Consider the following 22,609-nt stretch of genomic DNA (forward strand, 5'->3'; position numbering starts at 1 on the left):
ATCTTTAGCTCAGACTCTCAGTCATAGTCGCTGTTCTCGACCTCCACCACCGGTGATTTTGTACTCGGCTCATGGGTCCCTCGGGGGATATCCGTTATCCTCGCTGGTGAAGTCCGCTTCAGATTCGACTTCGTCCCGTCGTCGTTACGGATGATGTAGTCTCCCTCCTTGTAAATTCCGATTTGGCCCACAGAGTTCATCCAATGCCGTCCAAGGAGTAGCGTATAGCTGGGACGCCCTTCGACCGCCATTGCCGCGATCACTCGATTCGCGTTGCCGACTCTGACCATCAGCCACGCGATCGCTTTACTGGCCGTTTTTGTCCCATAGGCCATTTCGAATACTCCGTTAGATACAGGCACTATCTGTGCCCCAAGCGCACTGATCACATGCCGGGGCACCAGATTTCCAGTCGAACCCTCATCGATCGACACTCTCTTGGCGACAGTCGACCTAAGCTTATTATCAACCGTCATTGCTTGAATTGTTGCTTCAGTATTAAATAGCATGATGGCTGATTCCGGGTCCGGCTGAATACAGTCATCGTGCCTAACAGCGTCATTGAATTTGTCAGTGGGCCTAGCCTCAGGCCCCTCGGCGGCAACGGCGATCGCGACGTTCTTCTCGTCCTGGAACCTAACTCGCCTAGTGGTATTCGGGTGGCTCGGCTCCTAAACTGTTCTAGCCGCATCCCTTGAGCTACCCCCGATCTCAAAAAAGGTGCCGCGTCGAGCAATTGTGCTAGAGATACCGTCACTTTCGTGTCGTTCAGGAGGTCGTGGAAGGGGACTCCTGGCCGTCGGACTCAGCTTCGCCGGCCGTCATCACATCGCGGCATTGTTCGAGCATGGTTTCTGGGGCGGTCTCCTGCGCCGCAGTCAACGAGAACAGATCGCTGTCCGAGACGGTGCGGAGAATATACCGCAGGAGCTTCTTCCACACTTGGCGGTAGCGGTCAAAGGTCTTCACTTCCATGCGTGCCTGAAACGGTTGGTTCGGGGTCTGGCCATTTTGTTTCCGGCCCAGTTCAAAGCGCGAGAAAGGGTTCAATTTGGAAGAATCGTCTGTTAGGCGGCGGCAGATGTCTATTGGTCTTCGCTACCGGGCTCCAGCAAGGCCATCGAGTCCGCCAGGTCTCGATCTTTCAGATGATGGGCCCAGCCCATGCGCTCGAGCTACTGATTCGCCTCGGTGCTATGGCCCAACGTCACACGGGTTCGCTGCTCCACTTGCTGCCGGAGCTGCTCCAACATTTTCTTCTCATCGTCCCTGCAAGGCGGCGATTAAGGAACCCCGATCCTGGGAAAGCTCGACGTCCTCGGCCTCATCCACAATCACGGCAAAGCGCTGTTCTTCGTACCCGGACGAATAGTTCATACATATAGGGATCCCCTCAGAGCCCTGATGTGCCTTTTGGCTCGCCGCGAGCTCGTCCTTCCCGGGACTTCCGCTTCCGAACCAGCGGTAGTTGTATCATCGTTCCTTAGCGCCTTCGAGGCCTTCAGGGGCTCGGGTTCACTTGGAGACTGTCTTGCTCTCTTTCTCCCGGCGGCGTAAACATGCTCCAAGAAGTTCAGCGCCACGTATTCGTCTAGTAGCGCTTCTCCCGACATGACAACACTGGTAACTAAATTATCTTCGATGCTGTCCCACAACATTTCGTCCTCAACAGACACGTAAGTTGTGGGGCTTGTCTGTTGAATCACAGCCGACGACGAAGAACTAGGAACCGGCCTTGCAGGTGCCCGCGACTCCTGGCTAAACGTATCAGGCTGATTAACATTAGGCTGGCTCCGAATTGTTCCATGTGCGCCAGTTGGCTGTTGTTGTTGTGACCACTGGCTCATGCGTTCCTGCCGCCTCTGCAGGGCCTCGTTCTGTATCCGCTCCTGGTCCGCGAGCGGAAGTGGAGTGCCCTTGAACTCAGGGGAGATGTAGCCCAGGTTGCCGCATCGGTAGCAAACCACATTGCTTCCAGGCTGGGGCCGTTGGTTTGGCTGTGTTCGCTGACCCCAACCTCAAGACTGACTCGGTCGTGACATCACATACTGTCTTGACGACCCGATATCAATCTTGGCGACCTTTCCGGCCAATGTCTCAATCACCTGCGTCAGCATCTCATCGCGCGTCTGAGGGGCTGGCGCTTGCTCGGTCATGTTGTCGCCGTCATCAGAATCTTCCCCAGCGATCGTCGTGATGTTGTCGAAGATCTCATTTATCTCCGACATCGATAAATAAGACTTCTTCTTCAGAAGCTTCCAGTTCGAGTTGCTCCTGAATGCCATCTGGAATGATTTATCAGACAGCCCATTAACAAACCGCTTGAGAAGGGTTGATCGCATCCCGTCATTTATCGATGAGTTTAGGTTCCTTCCCTCATTGATGTACTTATACAGGGTACCTTGCCCCTGTTGCAAAGCCATGATTTTTGTGATTGCATAGTCTTCATGATCATCCTCCTCTGGAACAGGGTACCGGGTTCTCAGAACTTGTTTCCATCACTCTTGGTTGCACTCGAAAGTTTGTCGGCAAAGTGGTCTGTATCGCCTTTCAGACCCATAAGCACAATTCTTCCCAACATTGAGTGAACATGGATTTGCGGCAAACGACATTTGGAATATGGATGAAACCGGCTTTATGATCTGATTCGGCCGCAATCAATGGGTAGTCACTCGAATCAAGGAGAGGGCAAGTCGGGACCCGTCCATCGCAATGCCACAGAATAGAGAGATCAGCACAGTTATTGAGGCCATATCAGCTGCAGGCGACGTTATCCCACCGCTGATCATACTCAAGGGGAAACGTCATATGGCGAAATGCTACGATGAGAGCATACCACTCGACAGGGGTGCTCTGATTGGGGTCTCCGATTCAGGCTACACCAACAGCAACTTGGCGCTCGAGTGGATTAAGCATTTCCACAGGCACACAGAGGTGTGCCGGCAGAAAGCGACTGTTGCTTTTTGACAACCATGAAGCCCACCTAACTATGGAGTTTATAAAGTTCGCGGACGAGAAAGGGATCGTTTTATTTACCCTTTCCCCCCGCACGTCTCACATCTTGCAGTCTCTCGATGTGGGCGTCTTTCAACCATAAGCACCACCATTCTCGGGCCGTCAATGCAACTGTTAAGGACGGAGCGATCGACTTCAACAAACTGGATTTCCTCGCCTGCATCTCCGATGTACGGAAGAAGACATTCAAGTCTGGTATTATCACGTCTGCGTTCAAGAAAAGCGGCGTATACCCACCAAACGTTGACATGGTTTTGTCTAAGCTGGCCCAGCCCGAGCGCCAACATCCACGGACCTCTCTGCACACAGTATGTGACTTGGCAACATGCAGCACGCCGTATACGATCCGCTCGATGCGGCGTTTTATAGATGCCTTCAACGATCGAGTCGCCAAGTCTGAACGGATTGGCGGTGAAAAACGTAAAAAAGTTCGCCAACTAGGCAAAGCGGCGGACGCGGGAAAACTCGGCCAAATTCTCACCTGCAAGGACCTTGCGCGGGCGAAGACGGCCGAGTACGTTTTCTGCGTTAATTAAATGAGAAGCGCGAACAATCTGTCTTTTTGATAGTAGTGTCTTAACCAGGTCGTGCCCCGCATTTCCCGCCGCGCCGTTTCGTTATGAACTGTGTCGCGAAGGCGCGTCAGGACCAACCCATTCGGCTGCGAGTCGTCCATTTCTGGATTAATTCGAGCAAAAGTCAAAACGCCTATAGCGAAATGGCTGAAAAGTAACTGAGTCAGATTTGAAGTCCTGACATGCTGTTTTGGTAGAGTTATTTTGAAATTGTTCAGAATGTTGTTGCGCTGTTGCGTTTTAGACGCCGTTACCTTCGGCCGGCTAGCACCTCTGAAACTTAAGGGGGTGTGCGGGCACGAGTAAAAGGCATAACCACCCAGCGTACCAATACCTATTCCTCTACCGCCCCAGCACTGGAATAGAGAGTGTCACGTGAGTAGGAGAGGCAGCAAATGATCCCAAGGACCGAGTTCCTCAACCCACAGCTTCCCAGACCAAGCTTGTAGTGTGAGTTTGGTTGCGAAAGGGAAAATTACTTATGTGCCGTAGACCTGCATTTTCTGGGACTGCTAGGCACCTGGAGAGAGACTTCATTCCTGTGCATGCGATTTCTTGCTCCTTCATGACACCTGATGGTCACGTGACAGATCTCGGTCGCAAGTGTCGCAAGCATCGAAACGGTAACAGGGCATTCACCGTGTACAGAAGTTGAGGACATAGTGTCACTACTCGAGGCCTAGAATTGTCACTTTCACCCGATCAATCTGGTGTTCTGTCTGCTCGGTCAATCGGCCGATTGCCCAAGTAGACCGCTGCATGTCCTCTTGCCCCAATGGCAACCGCTCCGGAGCCTACAGCAGCGCCAGCATCGGCTGGAAACGATGATCGAACCAAAGAAAGAGGGAATAGCGGGCCAGTTGCTGAACTCGATGTCGCGAAACTGCATGCACTCCCATCCGAACAGCAGGATTTGTATCTGCTGACGTACACCTCGGATCTCGTGCAGTATGTCTCCGGTTTGTCGAAAGGAGACATCTCCACTGTTCAGGCCGACCTGAAGCGCGAACTGTTCAAGGTGCTGAATCTGTCGTCGCCGGCAATTACTCGGGTTATTAGAACAAATTTGGGGAAATGCTTTGCCGCGATAGTTGGGAAAGGAGACCGGATCCTACTCTATGATACGGTGAACGACCTGCTAGCCATCGTTGGGGCCGGCAAAACCACGGATCTAAAAACCAAGTTCGCCGCTGCGCATATACTAGGAGAAATATATACGACTGCGGGTGAGAACGCGGCCAGCCAGTCTACGACCACAATCGCGGCGTTGCTGAAATTGCTCAAGGCGGCGAGCAATCATGCGGGACTCCGGGGATCGATTCTTGCGGCAATTCGCAAAGTTATCGCGGGAACATCTCAACCGATCGACGAACCCACAGCTAGAGATGTGTGGAAACAAGCGCGGAATATGGCTACGGGTGACAAGTCTGTCCTCGTGCAGATGAACGCCTGTCGGTGTCTGGAGGAGTTGCTAAAGGCCACGACATATTTCGATAACGCGAATGATTTTGACAATCTAAAGTCCTTGATATGGAAGGTCATTGAGAGTCCAGTGGTGTCCGTTCGACATGCAGCAGCATCTTGTCTAGCGAAAGCTCTGGTGAAGAGCTACTCGCCCCACGCCGGTTCCGAATCAGGAGCGAAATCTTCGAAGAAGCAAAAAAGGCAATCGAAGAAACCACAGCCAAAAGGCGCGGCACCAGATGAGGACGAGCATGAATCAGCGGCCGAGTCTCCCCCAAGCAAAAAAGCCGAGTCTCGTTTAGTGTTTTCATTGCCAGATATCCTCAGCCAGTTGTCTGCGCAATACGTGCGTAGCTCGACAGGAAATAGAGCTAGGGCTGGGATAGCTATGTGTTACAAGTATATTATTCGAAACCTTGGCGAGCACGTTGTGGAGGAACGGTATGACCAAATCGCAACACATCTCCTCTTCCAGCTGCTTAACAATCCAACCGTGACGTACAATCGTTTCCGATTGCTTATGACCAGGAAATTCGTCAAGTGTATTCTGGAGGACACCGTCGGCCGTGAGCTTCTTCGCGAGACTGGACAATTGAATGCAGCCACCTGGCTCGTGAATAGCATCTTGAAGGACTACCCGCAAGTTACTCCAGAACGCCGTGAACCGAGCAAACATACACTGACCAGTGCACTAAGTGCGCTGGCTGCATTGATCTCTTCTTTGGGCTCCGCCATATCACCACTGGCGGAAGGATGTCGGGAAGCTCTGATCTCGGTCCTCCAACATCCTAGCTATACTGTGCAAATTCATACCGCTCAGTGTCTTCGAAACTTCGTACTAGCCTGTCCGAGCCAGCTTATACCATGCATCACTATCTGTTCCAACAGCCTTAATCGAGAAATTGGGCAACTTGCCACACCGCGCTCGTCATCGCGGAGGTGTCTCGGCCTCGCCAACGGACTATCAGCGATGCTAGGTAGCGCCCGGCTGCAACCTCTATACGGCTCAGTCGATGTTTTTGCGCGGGTCTTGTCGCAGGCTACCGACCTGCTCAAAAACAGTGGGAGTTCCGAGCTTCGTGTGGCCAGCACCCAAATCCAAGTCGCCTGGATACTGATTGGAGGCTTGATGCCCTTGGGACCCAGTTTTGTCAAAATCCACCTGTCCCAGTTGATGTTGTTGTGGAAGAATGCACTCCCCAAGCCTCTCGGTAAAGATAATATGGTGCAGCGAAGCACGCTCGAAATCAGTTTCCTGGCCCATGTCCGAGAATGTGCCCTGGGCTCAATGTTGTCATTTCTTGAGTTTAACAGCAAACTTGTGACGGCGGACGGCGCGAGACGGATTGCAGCAATGCTTCAGAACACCGTTTCTTTCTTGGACTCCACGCCACCACAAAAATCCAGCGATGACATCTCCCAGCGCCTCTTCCCTTCATTACAATTGAATGATTACCTTGTGATGGTCCGCCGGCGCGTGTTGCAATGTTTTTCGAAGTTGATCAAATTGGACCATGCCGGCCATGCCGAGATAATGTCTCAGTCAAGTCTACTCAGCCTTGCGTTATCTTCGTTCGCCGATCCAGAAGTCTCCCATGGCAGTCCCATCGAAAGCTCGATTGCCGTGTCAAGCGGACAGTTTGAGAGTCTCTGGGAACTGTGGGACAATCATGGGTTCGAGATAACCGGGTTGGCACGCGAGTACGTGAATGAAACATTCACCAGCAAGCGGCATAAAGGGAATGCAGGTGGTTCAGCTGGCCATGCGGGGATGGATCAGGAAATTGATGACGTTGTATGTGGCCAGATGATGTCAATTCAGCCTTAGGTCAAACAACTAATTTGTTGCAGCTGAATTTTCCGGTTCTTCAGGCTCCGGAGCATGATTCAATCCTATTGTACGGTGCCAAGGATCTGTCTGATCCGTCCGCAGACCCTCCCGTTACGGAAGTTGTAAATGCTGCCGTTGTTTTGTTCTCTATTGCATTCCCATTACAGGCTCCGAAAGTGCAAGAGAGCAGCGTTGAGCAAATCGCTACCTTCCTGTCCTCTCAGATTTTGCAAAGGAATCCTGGTAGGAAAGCAGCCCTGACGGTCAATGTCGCAGTCGCACTCTTGCATTCTCTCAAAGCGGCTACCAAAGAGACCAGTTCTCTACCAGGCCATATCGATCCTTCGGCGGGAAAAATCCTACAGGAACTTCTCCAGGTGAGCCTTCCAGTTTGATACTCAAATGAGGATACCGCGCTAAACATATATCGAGAATTTCATCACCGATCCGGACGCTATTGTTCGGACCATTGGCTTTGAGGCTCTTGGCAGGCTATGTAACAGCGCCGGTAACGCTTTTACCAACGGCCAGATCAATTGGATAGTTGACACAATCGTCGAGAATCGTGACCCGAGCACCCGTGCAGGGTGTGCTGCTGCCTTAGGATGCATTCATTCTCAAGTCGGCGGGATGGCTGCGGGCTATCACCTGAAAACCATCGTTGGTGTTCTCGTATCCCTATGCAGTGATCCTCATCCTGTTGTCCATTTTTGGGCCCTTGATGGTCTTGAGAGAGTGACCAGCTCGGCCGGGTTGACTTTCTCTGCCTATGCTTCGAGCACATTAGGGAAGCTGGCTCAGCTATATATTGCCGATACACACAATGAAGAAGCTGCCGCTCTTGCGACCTCAAATATTGAAATTATCTTCCCAACGCCTCTCCTTATCGGTCGTTGTGTGGATTCGTTAATTAATGTCCTGGGCCCTGACCTTCAGGACATCGCGAAGACTCGCAATTTGATTCTGACAATGGTCCGCCAATTCCAGCTGGAGGAGAGCGCAGATATGATTATGGAGAGCTCCCGATGTCTAGACCACCTTTTCCTATACGCTCCCACCCACGTCGATTTTGCTGGTCATGTCAAACGGCTGGAAACGGAGTTGCGCTCGAAGAATCGTCCGATGCGGGACGCTGCCGTTCGCGGACTCAGCAATTTAATGAAGCGGGATGCGGAGTTGGTGGTTCAAACGGCATCGTCCGCGTTCGAGGACGACATTTGGCTGACGCTGGATGACGACCCAGAAAACCAATCCCTGAAGAGTATGATCCGCAATTGGCTGCAGCAGACTGCCTTGACTCATACCGAGCTCTGGGTTCAACGTTGTCATCGTGTCCTTACCAAAACGCGGGCCAAGGTCCATGACTTACCGTCCAAGAAACCCACTCGAGCGAGCACGCTCACAGAGATGCCAGATGATGAAGTGTCCGGCTTTGCGTCCGCAGCTGTGGGAGTTGAGCAAGAAGAAGGCGACGCTGGTCCTGCTGCCGGACAGGAGCTGCTCAAATGGCAGACGCGGAACTTTGCCATCGAGTGTCTCAGTGAACTGCTTTCAATCGTAAATGAGCAGATCTCGCCTGATCAGACTATCCCTGCCGAGGTTGCCTTGCAGCACAAGATCGGCGACATCGTCCGGATGGCCTTCTCGGCGTCCACCGCCAATGTCGTTCAACTACGAGTGTGGGGTTTGAAGATCCTGGATCAGGTGCTGAATGTGCGTTATAGTTCATTGGACAGATATTTGCCCTGAGGGAAACAAACACTAACATTACTGCAGATGTTTGGCAAGACTCCTGATCCGGATTTCTCGGAAGCTTCTTTGCTTGAGCAGTATCAAGCTCAAATAGCGTCGGCTTTGACGCCTGCTTTTGCAGCAGACTCTTCACCGGACCTCGCCTCAGAAGCAATCAACGTCTGCGCGACGTTCGTTGCAGCTGGCATAGTGACTAACGTGGACCGTATGGGCCGGATATTCAAGCTGTTGGTTGTCGGTCTGGAAAATTTTGCTAGTAAGTGCTGGTTTGTTAAGCGAGTCAGACCGGATTCGTTTGCTGACGCCCGCTAGAAAATCCGAATACAACCGAGATTGGCGACCTCAGAGGCCTCAATTCAAACGCTCGAGTTATGGTCAAGATGGCGCTTTTCTCGGCGTGGGCACGGTTGCAGATGGCTAGTTTAGAACAGGAGTATCTCGTCGCGGTGGTACAACCATACACTGCCATGCTCACACCGCTTTGGTTATCCTCGCTGCAGGAGTTTGCTCGGCTGCGTTTTGAGCCGGATATTTCGGGCAGTCTTGGAACACCGCAGTCGGATGATCTTGACGAGGTGTACGCAGCGTTGAATCGGGAAACGTTGCTCAGCGTAAGTTTGGGGTTCTTTCACATGTCAGGCTGCTGCGGGGTTACTAACAGAATATAGTACTACCAGGATTCCTGGCTGAACCTGGTGCATGCAATTGCCAGTCTCGTTGAGAAGGACAGTGACTTTGTGTTTGATGCTCTCGATAACAAGGCTAAGCCCCAAGATGGTAAAAGCGGCGAGAACGCGGAAATAAATGGGCAGACGACAAGCAGCAAAGGTGATGGTATCAACTACCGCGACGAACCAGTGGCGTTCTTCTTCGTGCTGTTTGGGCTTGCCTTCGAGGCTCTGGTGGATCAATCGAGCCCTGCGTCGCAGCGACTGGAGATCCTTCAAGCACTGAAAAAGATACTCCGTCCGGCAGTATCGGGTAATGCGATCTACCAAGACGCCGTCTTCTCGGAGACTATGGACACATTGGATCGGCTGGTGCTCACCGAAGGGCACAGTGTGCAAACTGTGATTGTGGAAACCGCGAGGAACCTTGCGCTAGACCACCCTGCGGCCAAGACGGTCCAGGACCGGAGCGAGAACCTGTCGGATGATATCGAGCAGCTGTTCGAACTCACTAGGAGCATCATCCTGGTTCTCGCGGGTCTTTTGCCCAATCTAAGCGATTCGAATACAAGAATGTATCCCAACATGAATTCAGACGAGACGTTGACTCTGATCAGGTTGGCGCTTTCATCGCTGGTTGATGTGGCGTCAGTCTTCCCAGCCATCATCCGACACGACCTCCACGCATGCATCTTGCACATCTTCAGCACGATCTTAGCCACAGGCATGTGTCAAGCGGAAGTCGTGCCGCAAGCATTGCCACTATTTCGGCGTTTCATGCAGGGCATGGTGGCCAACAGCAGCAGCAGTGACATCTTCTCCCCGTCTGAGGAAACCGTATCGCGGCAGATCCGCGGGTGCTTGACGCGGTTCTTGACGACACTTACCATCGCTCAGCGGCGCGAGTCGGAGTCGTCCCTCCCTTGTGCCAAGAACACGCTTCTGGCCCTGACGGTTGTGCTCACCACCGGCAGCCATACGATTCCACCGAATGACCCGCTCATCCCCCGCGTCCTGAACGAGTTCCTCGACTGCCTGCAGGACGTTGGGCTGGCCCACGTTGCCGCAGGCTGTATTCGCTCTATCCTCCTGTCCCCATCTCCACGCTGCGCCACGGACGACGTCATCGCCCGCCATCTTCTCCCTCGGCTGATCGCCTTTCTAACGGAGCTCCCCAGCAACCTCAGCGAGCCCCCGCCAATGGATCCAGAGGGCTGCCGTGCGAATGTTGCTCAAACTCTCGTCCTGTTCGTCGGCCACACGGCCGCCGTTCCGAAATCGAAGCTCCCGACTGTCATGCCCATGGTTCTCTCCACGTTGCTCGCCCGCGCTGCGCGTGCGGGCAGGGGCGTCTACCCGGAAACGGCCGCGCGGTTGCTCGACCTCGCCAAGCTCGATCCTGTGCTATTCCGCTCGCTGATGGCGACTCAGATGAGCGCCGAGCAGAAAGCATTTGTCGAGGAGATTCTCAAGAGTACAGATAAAGGGGACGCCGCGGGGACGAAGCAGGCTGCGGTGGCTGCTGAAGAGAAGGCGACGCCCAGTATTGCCCTGCGCTTGGATTTTTAGGTCTAGACTAGTATTTGTACATAAAGTAGTTTTTATATAATCATTTAGCATGATATTTTCCGTGAACATACGTGTATCCAAGCAATGTTGCCGCATTTAAAGACGCGGAGCGTATACTCCGTCTTTAGGCTACAATTGATGCATGTTTTCCTCTGCCACGAGGCAACCGATGAGAGCGATGCAGCAGAAGAAACTTAATTGACAGAATCCCGCTTCCAATATCCTGTTCACAACCGATTCTGAATTCCTGCAACGTATTCAATCGTGGATGTCTATGTGCTCATTGCTCTTCCGTAGTGAACGGTCATCCCGTCTACATTTGAAATTTAAAGACCCGACAGTACTGTATCCAAGAGGCTGGCAGAGTTGTAAGTTTCATATGTGCGATGTGGATGCGGCTGAGAACGTGATGGTCGAATCGAAGGCGAGCTGGAAGCAACAGTTGTCATTAGGTAGATGGGACAGCTGTTCGCGTAAAAACATTCCCACTTGCCCATGCCAGTCGATGGCGATGTGGATCGGCTTGAATCACTCGTGTGATCGCGTCTGTACCTTCGGCCACACGACTATTATCCTGCTTCACCGTTAGACTAACCAGCGCACTATATTTCACCTGGCGAATGGCCATTCTGTTGACCCGCTCGGCGTCCGAAAAGTTTCCATTGCAGTCCTGCCATGATTATGGACACGGAACTCGTCAAAAACTATCTGGCGCTTTACCTACTCTACCGCTGCAGAAATATTGCTGGTCAAGCCATTCTACGTACGGTGTCGCAACCAGCACAGCGACTACTTGTTTCAGTGATTTGTTCAATGGTGTATCTTCAAGGAGAGTATCGACCACACATACTCATCTGCTATTACATATTCCTTCATCTGGTCATTATTTCTATAGTAATGACTCCCAGGTTGTTGGAATCCACACAGGGTGTGACATCGTTGCAGATCTCAGCCCGACTATCAACCCTAACCTTAGCAAACAAACGTGTGGATAGAGATTGACCGAAATTGGATGAATTCCATCTGCAAACGCGGACTATCCATTCGAATCCAGTCTCCTGGCACGTCATTGATATCTACTATGCCTTAAGGTGGATTTGGGAAAATTTCAACGGCTTGATTCGCCTGATTTATCATGAGACCGACGTTGGTGATGAGTAAACATGAAAAACCAGCTGAAAGTTTCCCGTCTCCATGTGCCCAGATCTAGCCTACCAGAGTTCGATCTACTACCCTACCACTAGCCATTAGGTATTACTTAATTTTAAGCAGCATGATCCTCAGCCGTACAGTGATTAGTAAACCGGATCGATGGACTATGAATCATACAAAGTCACGTATCCAGGGAGACTTTCTCCGAAATCGAGATTTCAACCGTTCTGGAGTGACAAACCTTCTGGATTGGGATCCCAATTTTGAATTGATACTCTATCAAGATGCATGATCTTGTTTCTTTTCTACCCCTCGAGCTTATAGTTCAGGTCGTGCAGCATTTGGATCTAGAAGACGTTGTCCGGAGTCAGAGGGTACGAACTATACCGAGAATCGAGATAGGACCTATTCTAACACCCCTCAGGTTTCCAAGCGATGGCACATGATCTTCTCGTGCGATACAATAATCAAGCCCGTTTTGCGCCAAACGCTTGCCTTCCTGGGTCTAGACCTGGAGGGCATCACCACAGATGTAGCCATGGCCAACGCGATGAGATATTTCCGATGGCAATACGGCCTCCAACACGCCCGCCCAGTCAAGAAGATATTCGTCCCATGGCCAGCACAATGGCCCAACGTACCCGATAAAGTCCTGTACCATTCACGCCGGCTGTGCTACATACTTCCCTATAGCAACGAGGTTGAATTGTTCAATCTCGACACTGGAGAGAGATCGAACTGGACCGGCAGTGAAACAGGGTTACTTCATCATTTCAGCATATCCGATCGCTACTTAGTTATGGTCTCGAGGGAAATGTAAGCATGGAGAACCAGATGAAACATTTTCGTCGACAGTCATCTGACATACTTCGTGACTTGATGATTACTAGGGATCTGAACCTGATATACCTAACAGCGTGGAATATAGACACAAAACAGAAGCTTGATCAACAGATTCCTGCCTTTCCCGCCCTGTACATGATAATCGACGGAAATGTAATCATCGTCCCAGAATGCAAAGCGCAATCTCTCCCTGTCTTCGTTTGGGATCTGAGTCTAAATCATATTCAAGAGATTGGCGCTTTTTCCGATCTCAGATTGTGTCATATGAGCGTGGAGGAAAACATACTGGTGGCATTCGAGGTCAATTGGGGCAAACAACCGCCTGAGATTCAGCAGACAAAGTGGAAAACAACGACAGGGCAGCTTCTTGAGCGGAAGATCTTTCACCTACCGATGCCTTTTGATTGTCCTAAATACTGGTCCCTTTCTAACCGTGGTACTTGGAGCACCTATGGCCGCAAGTCTGTGGCTCAGCTTTTCCTCGGCTATGAAAAGTATGCTGCAGTTCATCTTGAGTACGACCATGCCGTCGACAGGCTCAGCACGCGATGGATCCGTTCCGCTTTTTCCTTTAGCGAAAACGCCCGCAAGAAGTATTCCACTTACATGACACCATACCTGGTCTACCGTTGGGCAAAGGCGACTGGCCAGCCCGCTACTTACGATGCCATGACGGGCATGGCATCTTTGCCCTCCAAGGAAGTGCTAGAAACCAGAGAGTCTTTTCCTCGTTACCAGATGAGCAGGATGCTCCATCGCTGGCGGCAAGAGAAAATCGGAGTAGATCACGGGATATTTTGTCTTCGATCCTTCGGCAATCGTGAAGTCTTTGGCCTGGCCGGTCAGTTTGGTATTCAGCTATGGTTCTTCAATCCAAGCTTCGTTTCGCCGTTTCCGGAAGGCACCACAAGTCATAGTGGGTTTACAGACTGTGTCACAGATTTCCACATTTCGAATCTGCCCATATAAAACCTGTTCATACATTGAATTAATTTGCACATTCTAGTATTATCAGCGCAATAGAACATAGAATGATATTATTGATCACTATGCCAATACTGTCTCGAGTCAAATAAGGCATTAAGGGTTGTAAGGAGGCGATAACCAACTACATAACCGTTATGAATCGATAGCTTATGGATCAACTTGCTCCCGTTCTGGCTACTGGATAAAACATTTCGCCATATCTGCTTCATACTCTCACGGTTTTGAGTTTCTTCGACATACGCAATGAATACTATTCAATTCAACACGCACTTAATTTCAGGCCCCTTCAAACGGGAAGAGTCGAAAGGTACTTGCAGTCTTACAAATAGAACGAGTACGTGCCCCTTTGGTGTCTTGGGAATGGATTGTATGGATACCTACCAGGTAGCTTTACCAACCAGCGAACCAGACCAATTTTAGGTAGTAGAGGTACCTACCTGGAGAAGGTTCAGCCCTAATCACGTGCACGCTAACCCTAGAGGGCATAGCTAGCTGCCCGCGACTCTTGTGGCCGGGCCATAGGCTAGTGTTTTTGTTCCGCGTCATCCTCGTGCAGAATGTCCCGTTTCATTTTCCTGGGACAGTGCGAGTACTCTGTGTGAAGTAGATGTAGTAACGACTAGTACCTATTATGCTTTTTGAACGCTTTATGACATAGAAATACGTTTTGTGTACGATAGCAGAAGAGCTACCGTGGAACGGGACTAAAGTGGAAAAAGCACTGACGATGGGCTGTTCTGCGCTCCTAGGTGACCCGTTTTGAGTTTCTCTGGGACTCTCTCGGATGATGAAAGAGGAAAAAAACAAGCCCACTAACCACCTCTAGCTACATAAAATGTCCGCCCTGGGTTAAGCCCTAAGCACATTGATGCGCTAGACCGGATGAGGCAAAGGCTCTCTTGACATACGACATCACAACGTGAGTCTGAAGCTAGGATGAGGAATGGCGATCTTTCTCTTGGTCTGACCAATGCGGGGTGGATTTTGACTTCGGCTCCCGCGGAGATCAGATAAGCTCAATTGCCCGGCACGTCGTGCTCTCAGCTGCGTTTATTGAAAAGTGACAATTCATTCTCCCTTTAGAGAATACACTACTAATGAATCAGAATGAATTTCTCTGAATTGGCGTTTCAGGGTTCGACTGCCGAACATGTCCTATGATATTGTTGGATCTCTGCCTCTCGAGCTCCTGGTTCAGGTTGTGGAATATCTGGATTTGGAGGACATTGTCCGGAGCCAGAGGGTGCGTATTGCTCAATTCGTTGTCGAAAAGTGAGTAGTACGGTATTCGATCCTGACAAGGCCTAGGTATCCAAGCAATGGCACACGATTTTTTCGTGCGAGACAATTATCGCCCCTGTTCTGCGTGAAACGCTTGCGTTCTTGGGCTTGGACCTGGTTGGCATCAGCACAGATGAAGCGATTGCCGGTGCGATGAGCTATTTTCGGTGGCGACATGGCTTGCAGCATGCTCGACCGGTAAAAAAGATTTCCCTTCCCTGGCCAGATATCGCGCCTAAGCTCGATGTTCCCGATATGATTGTTTACCATTCGCGCCGGCTGTGCTATGTACGTCCGCACAGCAACGAAGTCGAGGTGCTGGACCTTGAGACTGGGAAGCTGTCGATCTTGAGCGGCGGCGTGGCTGGCCGGGAAACGTCGTCAAAACGTCGTCTCAGCATGTCTGATCGCTACCTTGTCCTGGCATCGAGAGAAGTCTGGGAGTAAGCAAGAAGGAACAGATATCTCCATCTTTGCGGCCGTCATTTGACACTTAATTTTGATGGTTATTAGGGGTTTGAATTATTTGACAGCGTGGGACATGCATACAAAACAGAAATTCAGCCAACGTATTCCTATCTCCGGCGCCCTGTATACGATCGTCGAAGACAAGGTGGTCATCGCCCCGAAACCCGAACCGTACGGTTCTCCCATCTACGTTTGGGATTTGGGTACGAATTGTGTTCAAGGGATTGGCAAATTCAATAATCTTATCTTGTGGCACGTCGATGGGCCTACAAATGTACTGGTGGCATTCGAGGTCAACTGGCTGAGGCGGCCCCCGGAAGTGTGGCAGACCAAATGGACGATAACAACGGGGCAGCGATTGGAGAGGAAACTCGTGTTTCATCTTCCGTTTGGCGCGCGCCCTTCCGATCGTTCCTGGGTGCGCTCTGGTACGGATCTCAGTAGGCCCTACCGCACTTACGGCCACAAGACTGTGATTCAACTCTACTTCGAGACTTCTGAGAAGCACACTACGGTACACCTCGAGTATGACCACGCGGCTGATCTGCTCAACACCCGCGTTATTCACTCTGTGCCCCTGGTCCACAAAGAAATTTCCTATACCTGCTCTGCTTATTTGACCCCAAACGTTGTCTACCGCTTCTCCTCGAAGAAGCCCCAGGTTGCAGTCTACAACGCCACCGCCGGGACCGCAATCCTGCACAAGATTCTGCCACTGAGAGGCGATCCGACCAATATAGATACTTCAGACCTTCCATACTATCATGTCTTTGGCGACCGTGAGGTCTTGGGTTTTTCTAATGCGAACGGTGCTCAACTCTGGTTCTTCAATCCGAAGTTTGCCCCAGACTCTATACTCAAAAGGCACTACGGCAGAGGGGGGTAGGGGAAGTTGTTGTCTTCGAGGACAAATAAATTCAAGATCTAGACCATCACTCCCATTCTTCACTCACTTTGTGGTCTAGCAACTGAAGCTTCTAATCGGTAATCACATCGTAATAAGGTCATGTCTCGATGATTTCGTAAATTGAGCAGCAGCCTTAAGGTGCCGTGGAGTTCTTTGGAACACTGAACAGGACTCTACAATGAACCTAGCTATACCCTAATGCGAGACTGGTTAGTTGATGCACCTAGCACGCCCGGCCATTCCTATCTTGTTCATCTATCGACTGATGCTCAGTCGTAGGTGGTTGGGTTTGGATCAAATTCTTGCGTGACTTTCCGAGCCACAAACTTCGTTATACGATTGGCATACAGGAGATTATGAGAGAAAGTACCTAGGTTCCGGCTAAGTTATTTTAGCCCTAAACTCTACGAAAAGCCGGAAGACCCGTTTGTGAACTCCTCTTCTCGTGCCAAGCAAAAACACTCTTTCCTGCACGCCGATTGTATACCTCGGTTCGAGAAATCTGTTCATTAATACTACTATTATTCTTAAGGTAGTGATATTGCGATGCGGAATATTCCGAACCCCAGGAGAATTTTTGTCAGTTGAGATTCGTTGTTCTTAAGGACCCTTATTGTGGCGCATTCGGCATCGTGCCCTCGTATCACTCTGCAGGAAGCACGAACAGGGCTACCATCGTAAACTAGCGTGAATGGTTGGTTAGATGTGATATAGTACTGAATAACCTTCCCCGCGTGTCATTCTCCATGGAAGCTATTCTCACGAGGTTGAGAGTTCAACCGCTTCAAATTGGATTCTTCTGTGCCATCATTGCATATTCGGCGCGAGAATATTGTCGTCTCGCTTTCACTCTAGCTTCTGATTCAAATCGTAGGTAACCTTGACCCGGATGATATTGTCCGGAGCCAGAGGGTGCGTGTCGACGATTCCTCCTTGTCGATGATCAGAACTTTTAGTTTGCACTAACACCCCTGCCTTGGCAAAGTCTCCAAGCGATGGCGCGTGATCTTCTCGCACGATACCATCATTATTCACGTTCTGGGCGAAACGCTTGCTTTTTTGGGCTTAGACCTTGAGAGTGTCACGACAAATGAAGCAATCGCCGACGCGATGTGCTATTTCCGATGGCGATATGGCCGCCATGCTCAACCGCTTAAAAAGATCCTTCTTCCTTGGCCGGAGCCTTGGCCAAGTACGTTAAATGACGTCCAGTGTCATTTGCGGCGGCTCTGCTATTGTATTCCAGAGCGCAATGAGGTTGAGTTGCTGAATCTTGAGACTGGACATCGATCGATTTGGACCGGAGGCGAAATGGGCTCACTCCGTCATGTCGTCCTGTCTGATCGTTATCTTGTACTAGTCTCAGTCGGAATGTAAGTCATCAGGAGGTGACGAACCCTTTGTCTGCTGATGTGAGGTTTTAATTCATAGACGTTTCCAGTACTCCTTAACAGGGTGGTTTATTCATGCCAAACAGAAACTCACTCAGCAGATTCCTTGGTTTATTGTCCTGTATGCAATTGTCGGGGACAAGATAGTCATCGCGCCCGTGTCTCAGACAACAACTGAAGCTCTGCCCGTTCATATTTGGGACCTGAACTCGAACTGTGTTCAGAGAATTGGCGGCCTCTCTAGTCTCCGACTATGCCACGTGAGTGCGGCTGATAACGTGCCGGTGGCGTTCGAGATCAACTCCGATGCCCCTGCTCGGCCCGAGAACCCTAACTTGCAGCTGCGGCGGGACCCCAGCCGCACCTACGGCCACAAGACTCTGACTTAGCTCTATTTCGGTATACGGACATTAACACCACGGTACATAGAGAGTATGACTACGCTGTGGACCGGTTAGACACCGGATGGATCCGTGCTGCCGATCTTACCGACGAAATTGCAGATCATTCCACTCACCTCACACCTTATCTCGTCTACCGGTGGATACTCAGCTCGCCCGTTACCTACGATGCTGCAACTGGTAGAGTAACTATGCATTATAGACCCGCGGTGGAAAACCAGGCGGACGCATCTCGGAATTCAATGAAGAGACGGCGCCGTTGCTAACCTGGAGCAGTAATTGACCACGGGAAGCTCTTCTTACGATCTTTTGGGGACTGAAGTCCTCGGTCTGAAGAGCGACTGGGGCGCTCAGCTCTGGCTTTTCAATCCTCATTTTATCCCAGAACTCCCCGAATTCGGCCGAACGGGTGTGATTATGGGCTCGCGAAATGTTTTCCAGACTGCCTGTACTCGAAATCCAACACTTCGGGAAAGGAACCGACGCATACTCCTGCATACAAACCATCCTCCTCGTTCAATGAGAGCGAAAATTGCCTTGTTGGATGAGAAATTATGACGACATATCTTGGAGGCGCAGCTGCAAGATGCCTACGCTATTTCTCATTGGAGCCGGGGGACATTCAAGTCGTAGATCTTGGCCTTCTGAGGCTATCCTAGGCAACTTCAATAGGCCGATGGTCAATAACCCTAACTGCACAAGGGATTTGAACGTAGGTTTACGCGGATTCGTCCGCTCAAATTAAAGGGATATTACTTTTTGGTCTTCAGGAACAGGGTGCTTTCAGTATGCTTAGGAAAAATAAAAATCAAAAGCTGATTCAAGTATGAATTTCAATATAAGAAGTGGTCAGTGAGGCGAGGAAAAAAGAAGCTGACCTTCCTCGTGTTTTCATCCGGGAGTGACACATGATCACACTTCATCACTGCGGGGTTTTTTGGTGAATCATATCAGATCAAATCGGTTGAATAAACCCCCCGCAACTCGTGTAATCTCAGCCGCATTTATTATTTATTGAAGAAGCCGGGAGTCTGCGTCCCCCATTATATAACTCACCATGATGAATTCCTTCGAAGCGGCATTTCATTGCGACTCGAGAAGATGTATGATATTGTCGGTTCGCTGCCTCTGGAGCTTCTGATTCATGTCGTGGAATATCTAAATTTAGAGGACGTTGTTAGGAATCAGAGGGTACGTACCGACCACTCCTCCATCCCCAGAAAGTGAGCCCTCTATCCTGACAGGGCCTAGGTCTCCAAGCGATGGCGCACGGTTTTCTCGTGCGATACGATTATTACAAGATTCAGGCCTGATTTGCGCGAAGCGTTTGCATTTTTAGGTCTGGATGAGGATGGAATCACCACAGATATAGCGATCGCCGACGCGATGAGCTATTTCCGATGGCGACATGGCTTGCAGCGTGCTCGACCGGTTAAAAAGATCTTTCTCCCCTGGCCAGAGTCATCGTTCTGTGTCCCCAACGATGTCCGATGTAATTCACGCCGGTTGTGCTACTACATTGAGAAGCGCAAAGAAGTCGAGATGCTGAATCTTGAAACCGGAGAGAGATCAATCTGGCCCGGCACCGGAACCGGATCTCTCCGTCACCTGATCCTGTCTAATCGGTATCTTGTCCTGGTGTTCGAGGAAACGTAAGTATGGGGATATTGGGCACATGTTGGTATTTTGCGCTATCGAGCATTGTTTAACATTCTATCTACGAATTAGGAGACATTTCGACTGTTTCACAGCTTGGGATATACTCACAAAAAAGAAAATCGCTCAACGGCTTCCGGCTCCATGTGCTCTGCCCACAATCGTTGAGGACAAGGTAGTCATCGCTCCCATGCCGCAGAATGAGCCGTATCCCATCTACGTCTGGGATCTGACTTCCAATGATGTCCAAGAAATTGGCCGCTTCTCCAATTTTAGAATGTGCCATGTGAACGCGGCTGAGAGTGTGCTGGTAGCATTCGAAATCAACTGGGAAAAACAGCCGCCAGAGGTGGAGCAGACCAAATGGGAGACAACGACGGGGCAGCGACTAGGAAAGAAAGTCTTTCACTTACCAATGCCGGCTGGCAGGCCTCAACACCGCCCCTATTTCGACCGTGACACCTGGAGTACCTACGGCCAGAAGACTGTAGCCCAGCTCTTCTTCGCGACTGATAGGTATGCCGCGATTCACCTTGAATACGATCATTCCGATGACAGGCTCGGCCTCCGGTGGATTCACTCCGCTGAGTCAACTGATGTGTCCGTGGATCGCTCTGCCTTTTTGACAAGGCACTTGGTTTACCGCTCCACGATGACCAGGCAAATTGCCGTCTGTAATGCAACCACCGGCACTGTAGCCTTGCATTCTTGCCCATTACGGCTGGCCGCCGACGTATTCATGGTCCGCACATGGTGGAAACCGCTCCAACACCGTACCAGCAACCCGCTTTTCCGTGTTTCCGGAGATCGTGAGGTTGTTGGCTTGGCAAACGACGCCGGCGTTGAGCTCTGGCTTTTCAATCCGAATTTCGTCCCCGACCTTAACCCGGATGGGTATCATTCAATGACGGTGAGGAGGAAGTGGGCTAGGTCTTAACAGGATATCAACGACTTGCTATCGAAATCATTACCCACGCTAATTCATTCCCTCTTCGAAATTTGGCGATTGGCATTGACAGACGAGTGCGTGGGAGAAAGGGTTATGTTCTGGGATGAAAATGATGAACGCCACGTACAGTGTGGTGAGGTCATCACTTTGGAAAGGTCGTGCAAACCGCAAATCACTTCCAGCACCTGAGCACACGCTCCACCTTTGTGAGAATATAGTCAAAGAATTTCCACGGCATACCTGGTATGTTCCATTCAGCTGATGAATCGCGAATCCAAGAATGATTTTTTTCCCTCTGACTCTAGTATCTGACGGTTGATATGAACGGGGGTTTCAAAGTTCCCCGTCGGCTGTTGGACAGCCAATTAAGGCTTGCGCCTAGGATCGCAGCCCTAACCCTAAGAAACGCTGGCGATTATTTCTGTACGTACTGGGAGAGGACAAGGATTCGAGAAGCTAGGCTATACATAAATTCCATCCATATACTTTTGCTCGAACCACCTAAGTTCTAGATAACGCGACTGTATGAATTTACGAGTATTTCAATTCGCTCTTATGGTGAATCTTGATTTCATCAAGGGGCTGCGCCGCCTGTGCGACGGAAAAGTCTTCTTGTCGAAACCATTTGTGCATGTGAAGTCTTCTTGAATCCGAGAGTCCTGTTCTTCAACATCAACTGAATTTCTCCGAAATGGCATCTCAATTCGACTCGAGTGCGTCATGACATACGATATTGTCTGTTTTCTGTCTCCCGAGCTCCTGATTTATTTTGTGGAATATCTGGATCTGAAGACAATGTTCGGAGCCAGAAGGTTTGCTTTGCGCAATTTGATTCTTGGACAGGTAGGTAAGCAGAGAGAACTCAATCCTAACATGGCCAAGTTCTTCTTAGAGAAGCACACCTAAGCCGCTCTGCACCCTGAGTGCTGCTACACCCTTGATCGGCTCAGTGTCCACTGGTTTGCTGTGATGAGCCAATAGAGAGAGGGGTTTTCCGTCACTGAGTGCATTTCATGTCAAACATGGCTGACGTACCACTGGGAAGGGCTGTCAGGTTGACATCTACAATGCCACAACCGGCACAGTAACCCTGCACTCTGCCCCGTTGTTTGAAAGCCGTGTAATTGAAGTTCACACCTCGCTGGACCATATCTTTCAACTCCAACAATGGCCCGAAGTCATTGTTTGTGGACACCGTGAGATTTTTGGTTCAGTCGTTGGGACCGACGTGGAGGTCTGGTTTCTCAGTCCAAACTTTGGCCCCAATCTTATCCAGGATAGAGACAACCTTACTACAGACTGGAGTAGGTGAAATTGGCGAGTGAGTGAGTGAAAGCAAGGAACAAAACTCGGCCGTTCACAATCTCCTTCTGCCCTCTTCTCAATCCGTCTACTGGCATTAGTCGTTGACGTAGGTCCTGTAGCAGGGATCATTGCAATTATCTCATGCGTCACATAGAGTGTGGCTTCAGCCATCTGAGAGGTCTCGAACAGAGCTACTCCAATTACCTTGGCTCCCCGTGAACTTGGAAGCTGGCCCGATCAACGAATTTCGACAGCTATTACGGAGTACTCCGTACTTAGTTCACAGGTTTCTCCATCACTTCAGTAAAGCTAGTCATCTGTTAGAAAATGAAGTATTACGCGTCGTTACTTAGACCCTTCAAGACTTCGTAGTCTTTAGTATGCGAAGTACTGCC

The 22,609-nt window shown here is 50.5% G+C and overlaps 7 protein-coding genes across 7 annotated transcripts; 6 read left to right on the top strand and 1 right to left on the bottom strand.

The window, feature by feature from the left end:
- Window positions 1–17: 17 nt before the first annotated feature.
- VTN49DRAFT_2505 (uncharacterized protein) lies at window positions 18–2,285 on the bottom strand (the record flags this gene model as incomplete). Its single annotated transcript, XM_069410238.1, has 5 exons — window positions 18–636; window positions 806–1,093; window positions 1,180–1,269; window positions 1,411–1,971; window positions 2,050–2,285. 5 exons carry the CDS (start codon window positions 2,283–2,285, stop codon window positions 18–20), a joined length of 1,794 nt encoding a protein of 597 aa, XP_069269063.1.
- A 789-nt stretch (window positions 2,286–3,074) lies between these two features.
- VTN49DRAFT_2506 (uncharacterized protein) lies at window positions 3,075–3,551 on the top strand (the record flags this gene model as incomplete). Its single annotated transcript, XM_069410239.1, has 1 exon — window positions 3,075–3,551. The coding sequence occupies one exon, from the start codon at window positions 3,075–3,077 to the stop codon at window positions 3,549–3,551; it is 477 nt and encodes a 158-aa protein (XP_069269064.1).
- Window positions 3,552–4,365: 814 nt separating this feature from the next.
- VTN49DRAFT_2507 (uncharacterized protein) lies at window positions 4,366–10,874 on the top strand (the record flags this gene model as incomplete). Its single annotated transcript, XM_069410240.1, has 6 exons — window positions 4,366–6,849; window positions 6,906–7,262; window positions 7,318–8,598; window positions 8,662–8,893; window positions 8,950–9,248; window positions 9,306–10,874. The coding sequence occupies 6 exons, from the start codon at window positions 4,366–4,368 to the stop codon at window positions 10,872–10,874; spliced, it is 6,222 nt and encodes a 2,073-aa protein (XP_069269065.1).
- Window positions 10,875–13,133: 2,259 nt separating this feature from the next.
- VTN49DRAFT_2508 (uncharacterized protein) lies at window positions 13,134–13,838 on the top strand (the record flags this gene model as incomplete). The annotated part of the gene is made up of 1 exon (XM_069410241.1): window positions 13,134–13,838. The coding sequence occupies one exon, from the start codon at window positions 13,134–13,136 to the stop codon at window positions 13,836–13,838; it is 705 nt and encodes a 234-aa protein (XP_069269066.1).
- A 1,168-nt stretch (window positions 13,839–15,006) lies between these two features.
- On the top strand, window positions 15,007–16,491 carry VTN49DRAFT_2509 (uncharacterized protein; the record flags this gene model as incomplete). Its single annotated transcript, XM_069410242.1, has 3 exons — window positions 15,007–15,099; window positions 15,165–15,580; window positions 15,651–16,491. The coding sequence occupies 3 exons, from the start codon at window positions 15,007–15,009 to the stop codon at window positions 16,489–16,491; spliced, it is 1,350 nt and encodes a 449-aa protein (XP_069269067.1).
- A 1,111-nt stretch (window positions 16,492–17,602) lies between these two features.
- On the top strand, window positions 17,603–18,292 carry VTN49DRAFT_2510 (uncharacterized protein; the record flags this gene model as incomplete). Its single annotated transcript, XM_069410244.1, has 3 exons — window positions 17,603–17,704; window positions 17,873–17,885; window positions 17,967–18,292. 3 exons carry the CDS (start codon window positions 17,603–17,605, stop codon window positions 18,290–18,292), a joined length of 441 nt encoding a protein of 146 aa, XP_069269068.1.
- Window positions 18,293–19,405: 1,113 nt separating this feature from the next.
- VTN49DRAFT_2511 (uncharacterized protein) lies at window positions 19,406–20,897 on the top strand (the record flags this gene model as incomplete). The annotated part of the gene is made up of 3 exons (XM_069410245.1): window positions 19,406–19,495; window positions 19,556–19,956; window positions 20,033–20,897. The coding sequence occupies 3 exons, from the start codon at window positions 19,406–19,408 to the stop codon at window positions 20,895–20,897; spliced, it is 1,356 nt and encodes a 451-aa protein (XP_069269069.1).
- Between the last annotated feature and the right edge of the window lie 1,712 nt (window positions 20,898–22,609).

The sequence above is a fragment of the Thermomyces lanuginosus genome (genome assembly GCF_041956635.1).
Source record: "Thermomyces lanuginosus strain ATCC 200065 unplaced genomic scaffold VTN49scaffold_27, whole genome shotgun sequence".
Classification (NCBI taxonomy): domain Eukaryota; kingdom Fungi; phylum Ascomycota; class Eurotiomycetes; order Eurotiales; family Trichocomaceae; genus Thermomyces; species Thermomyces lanuginosus.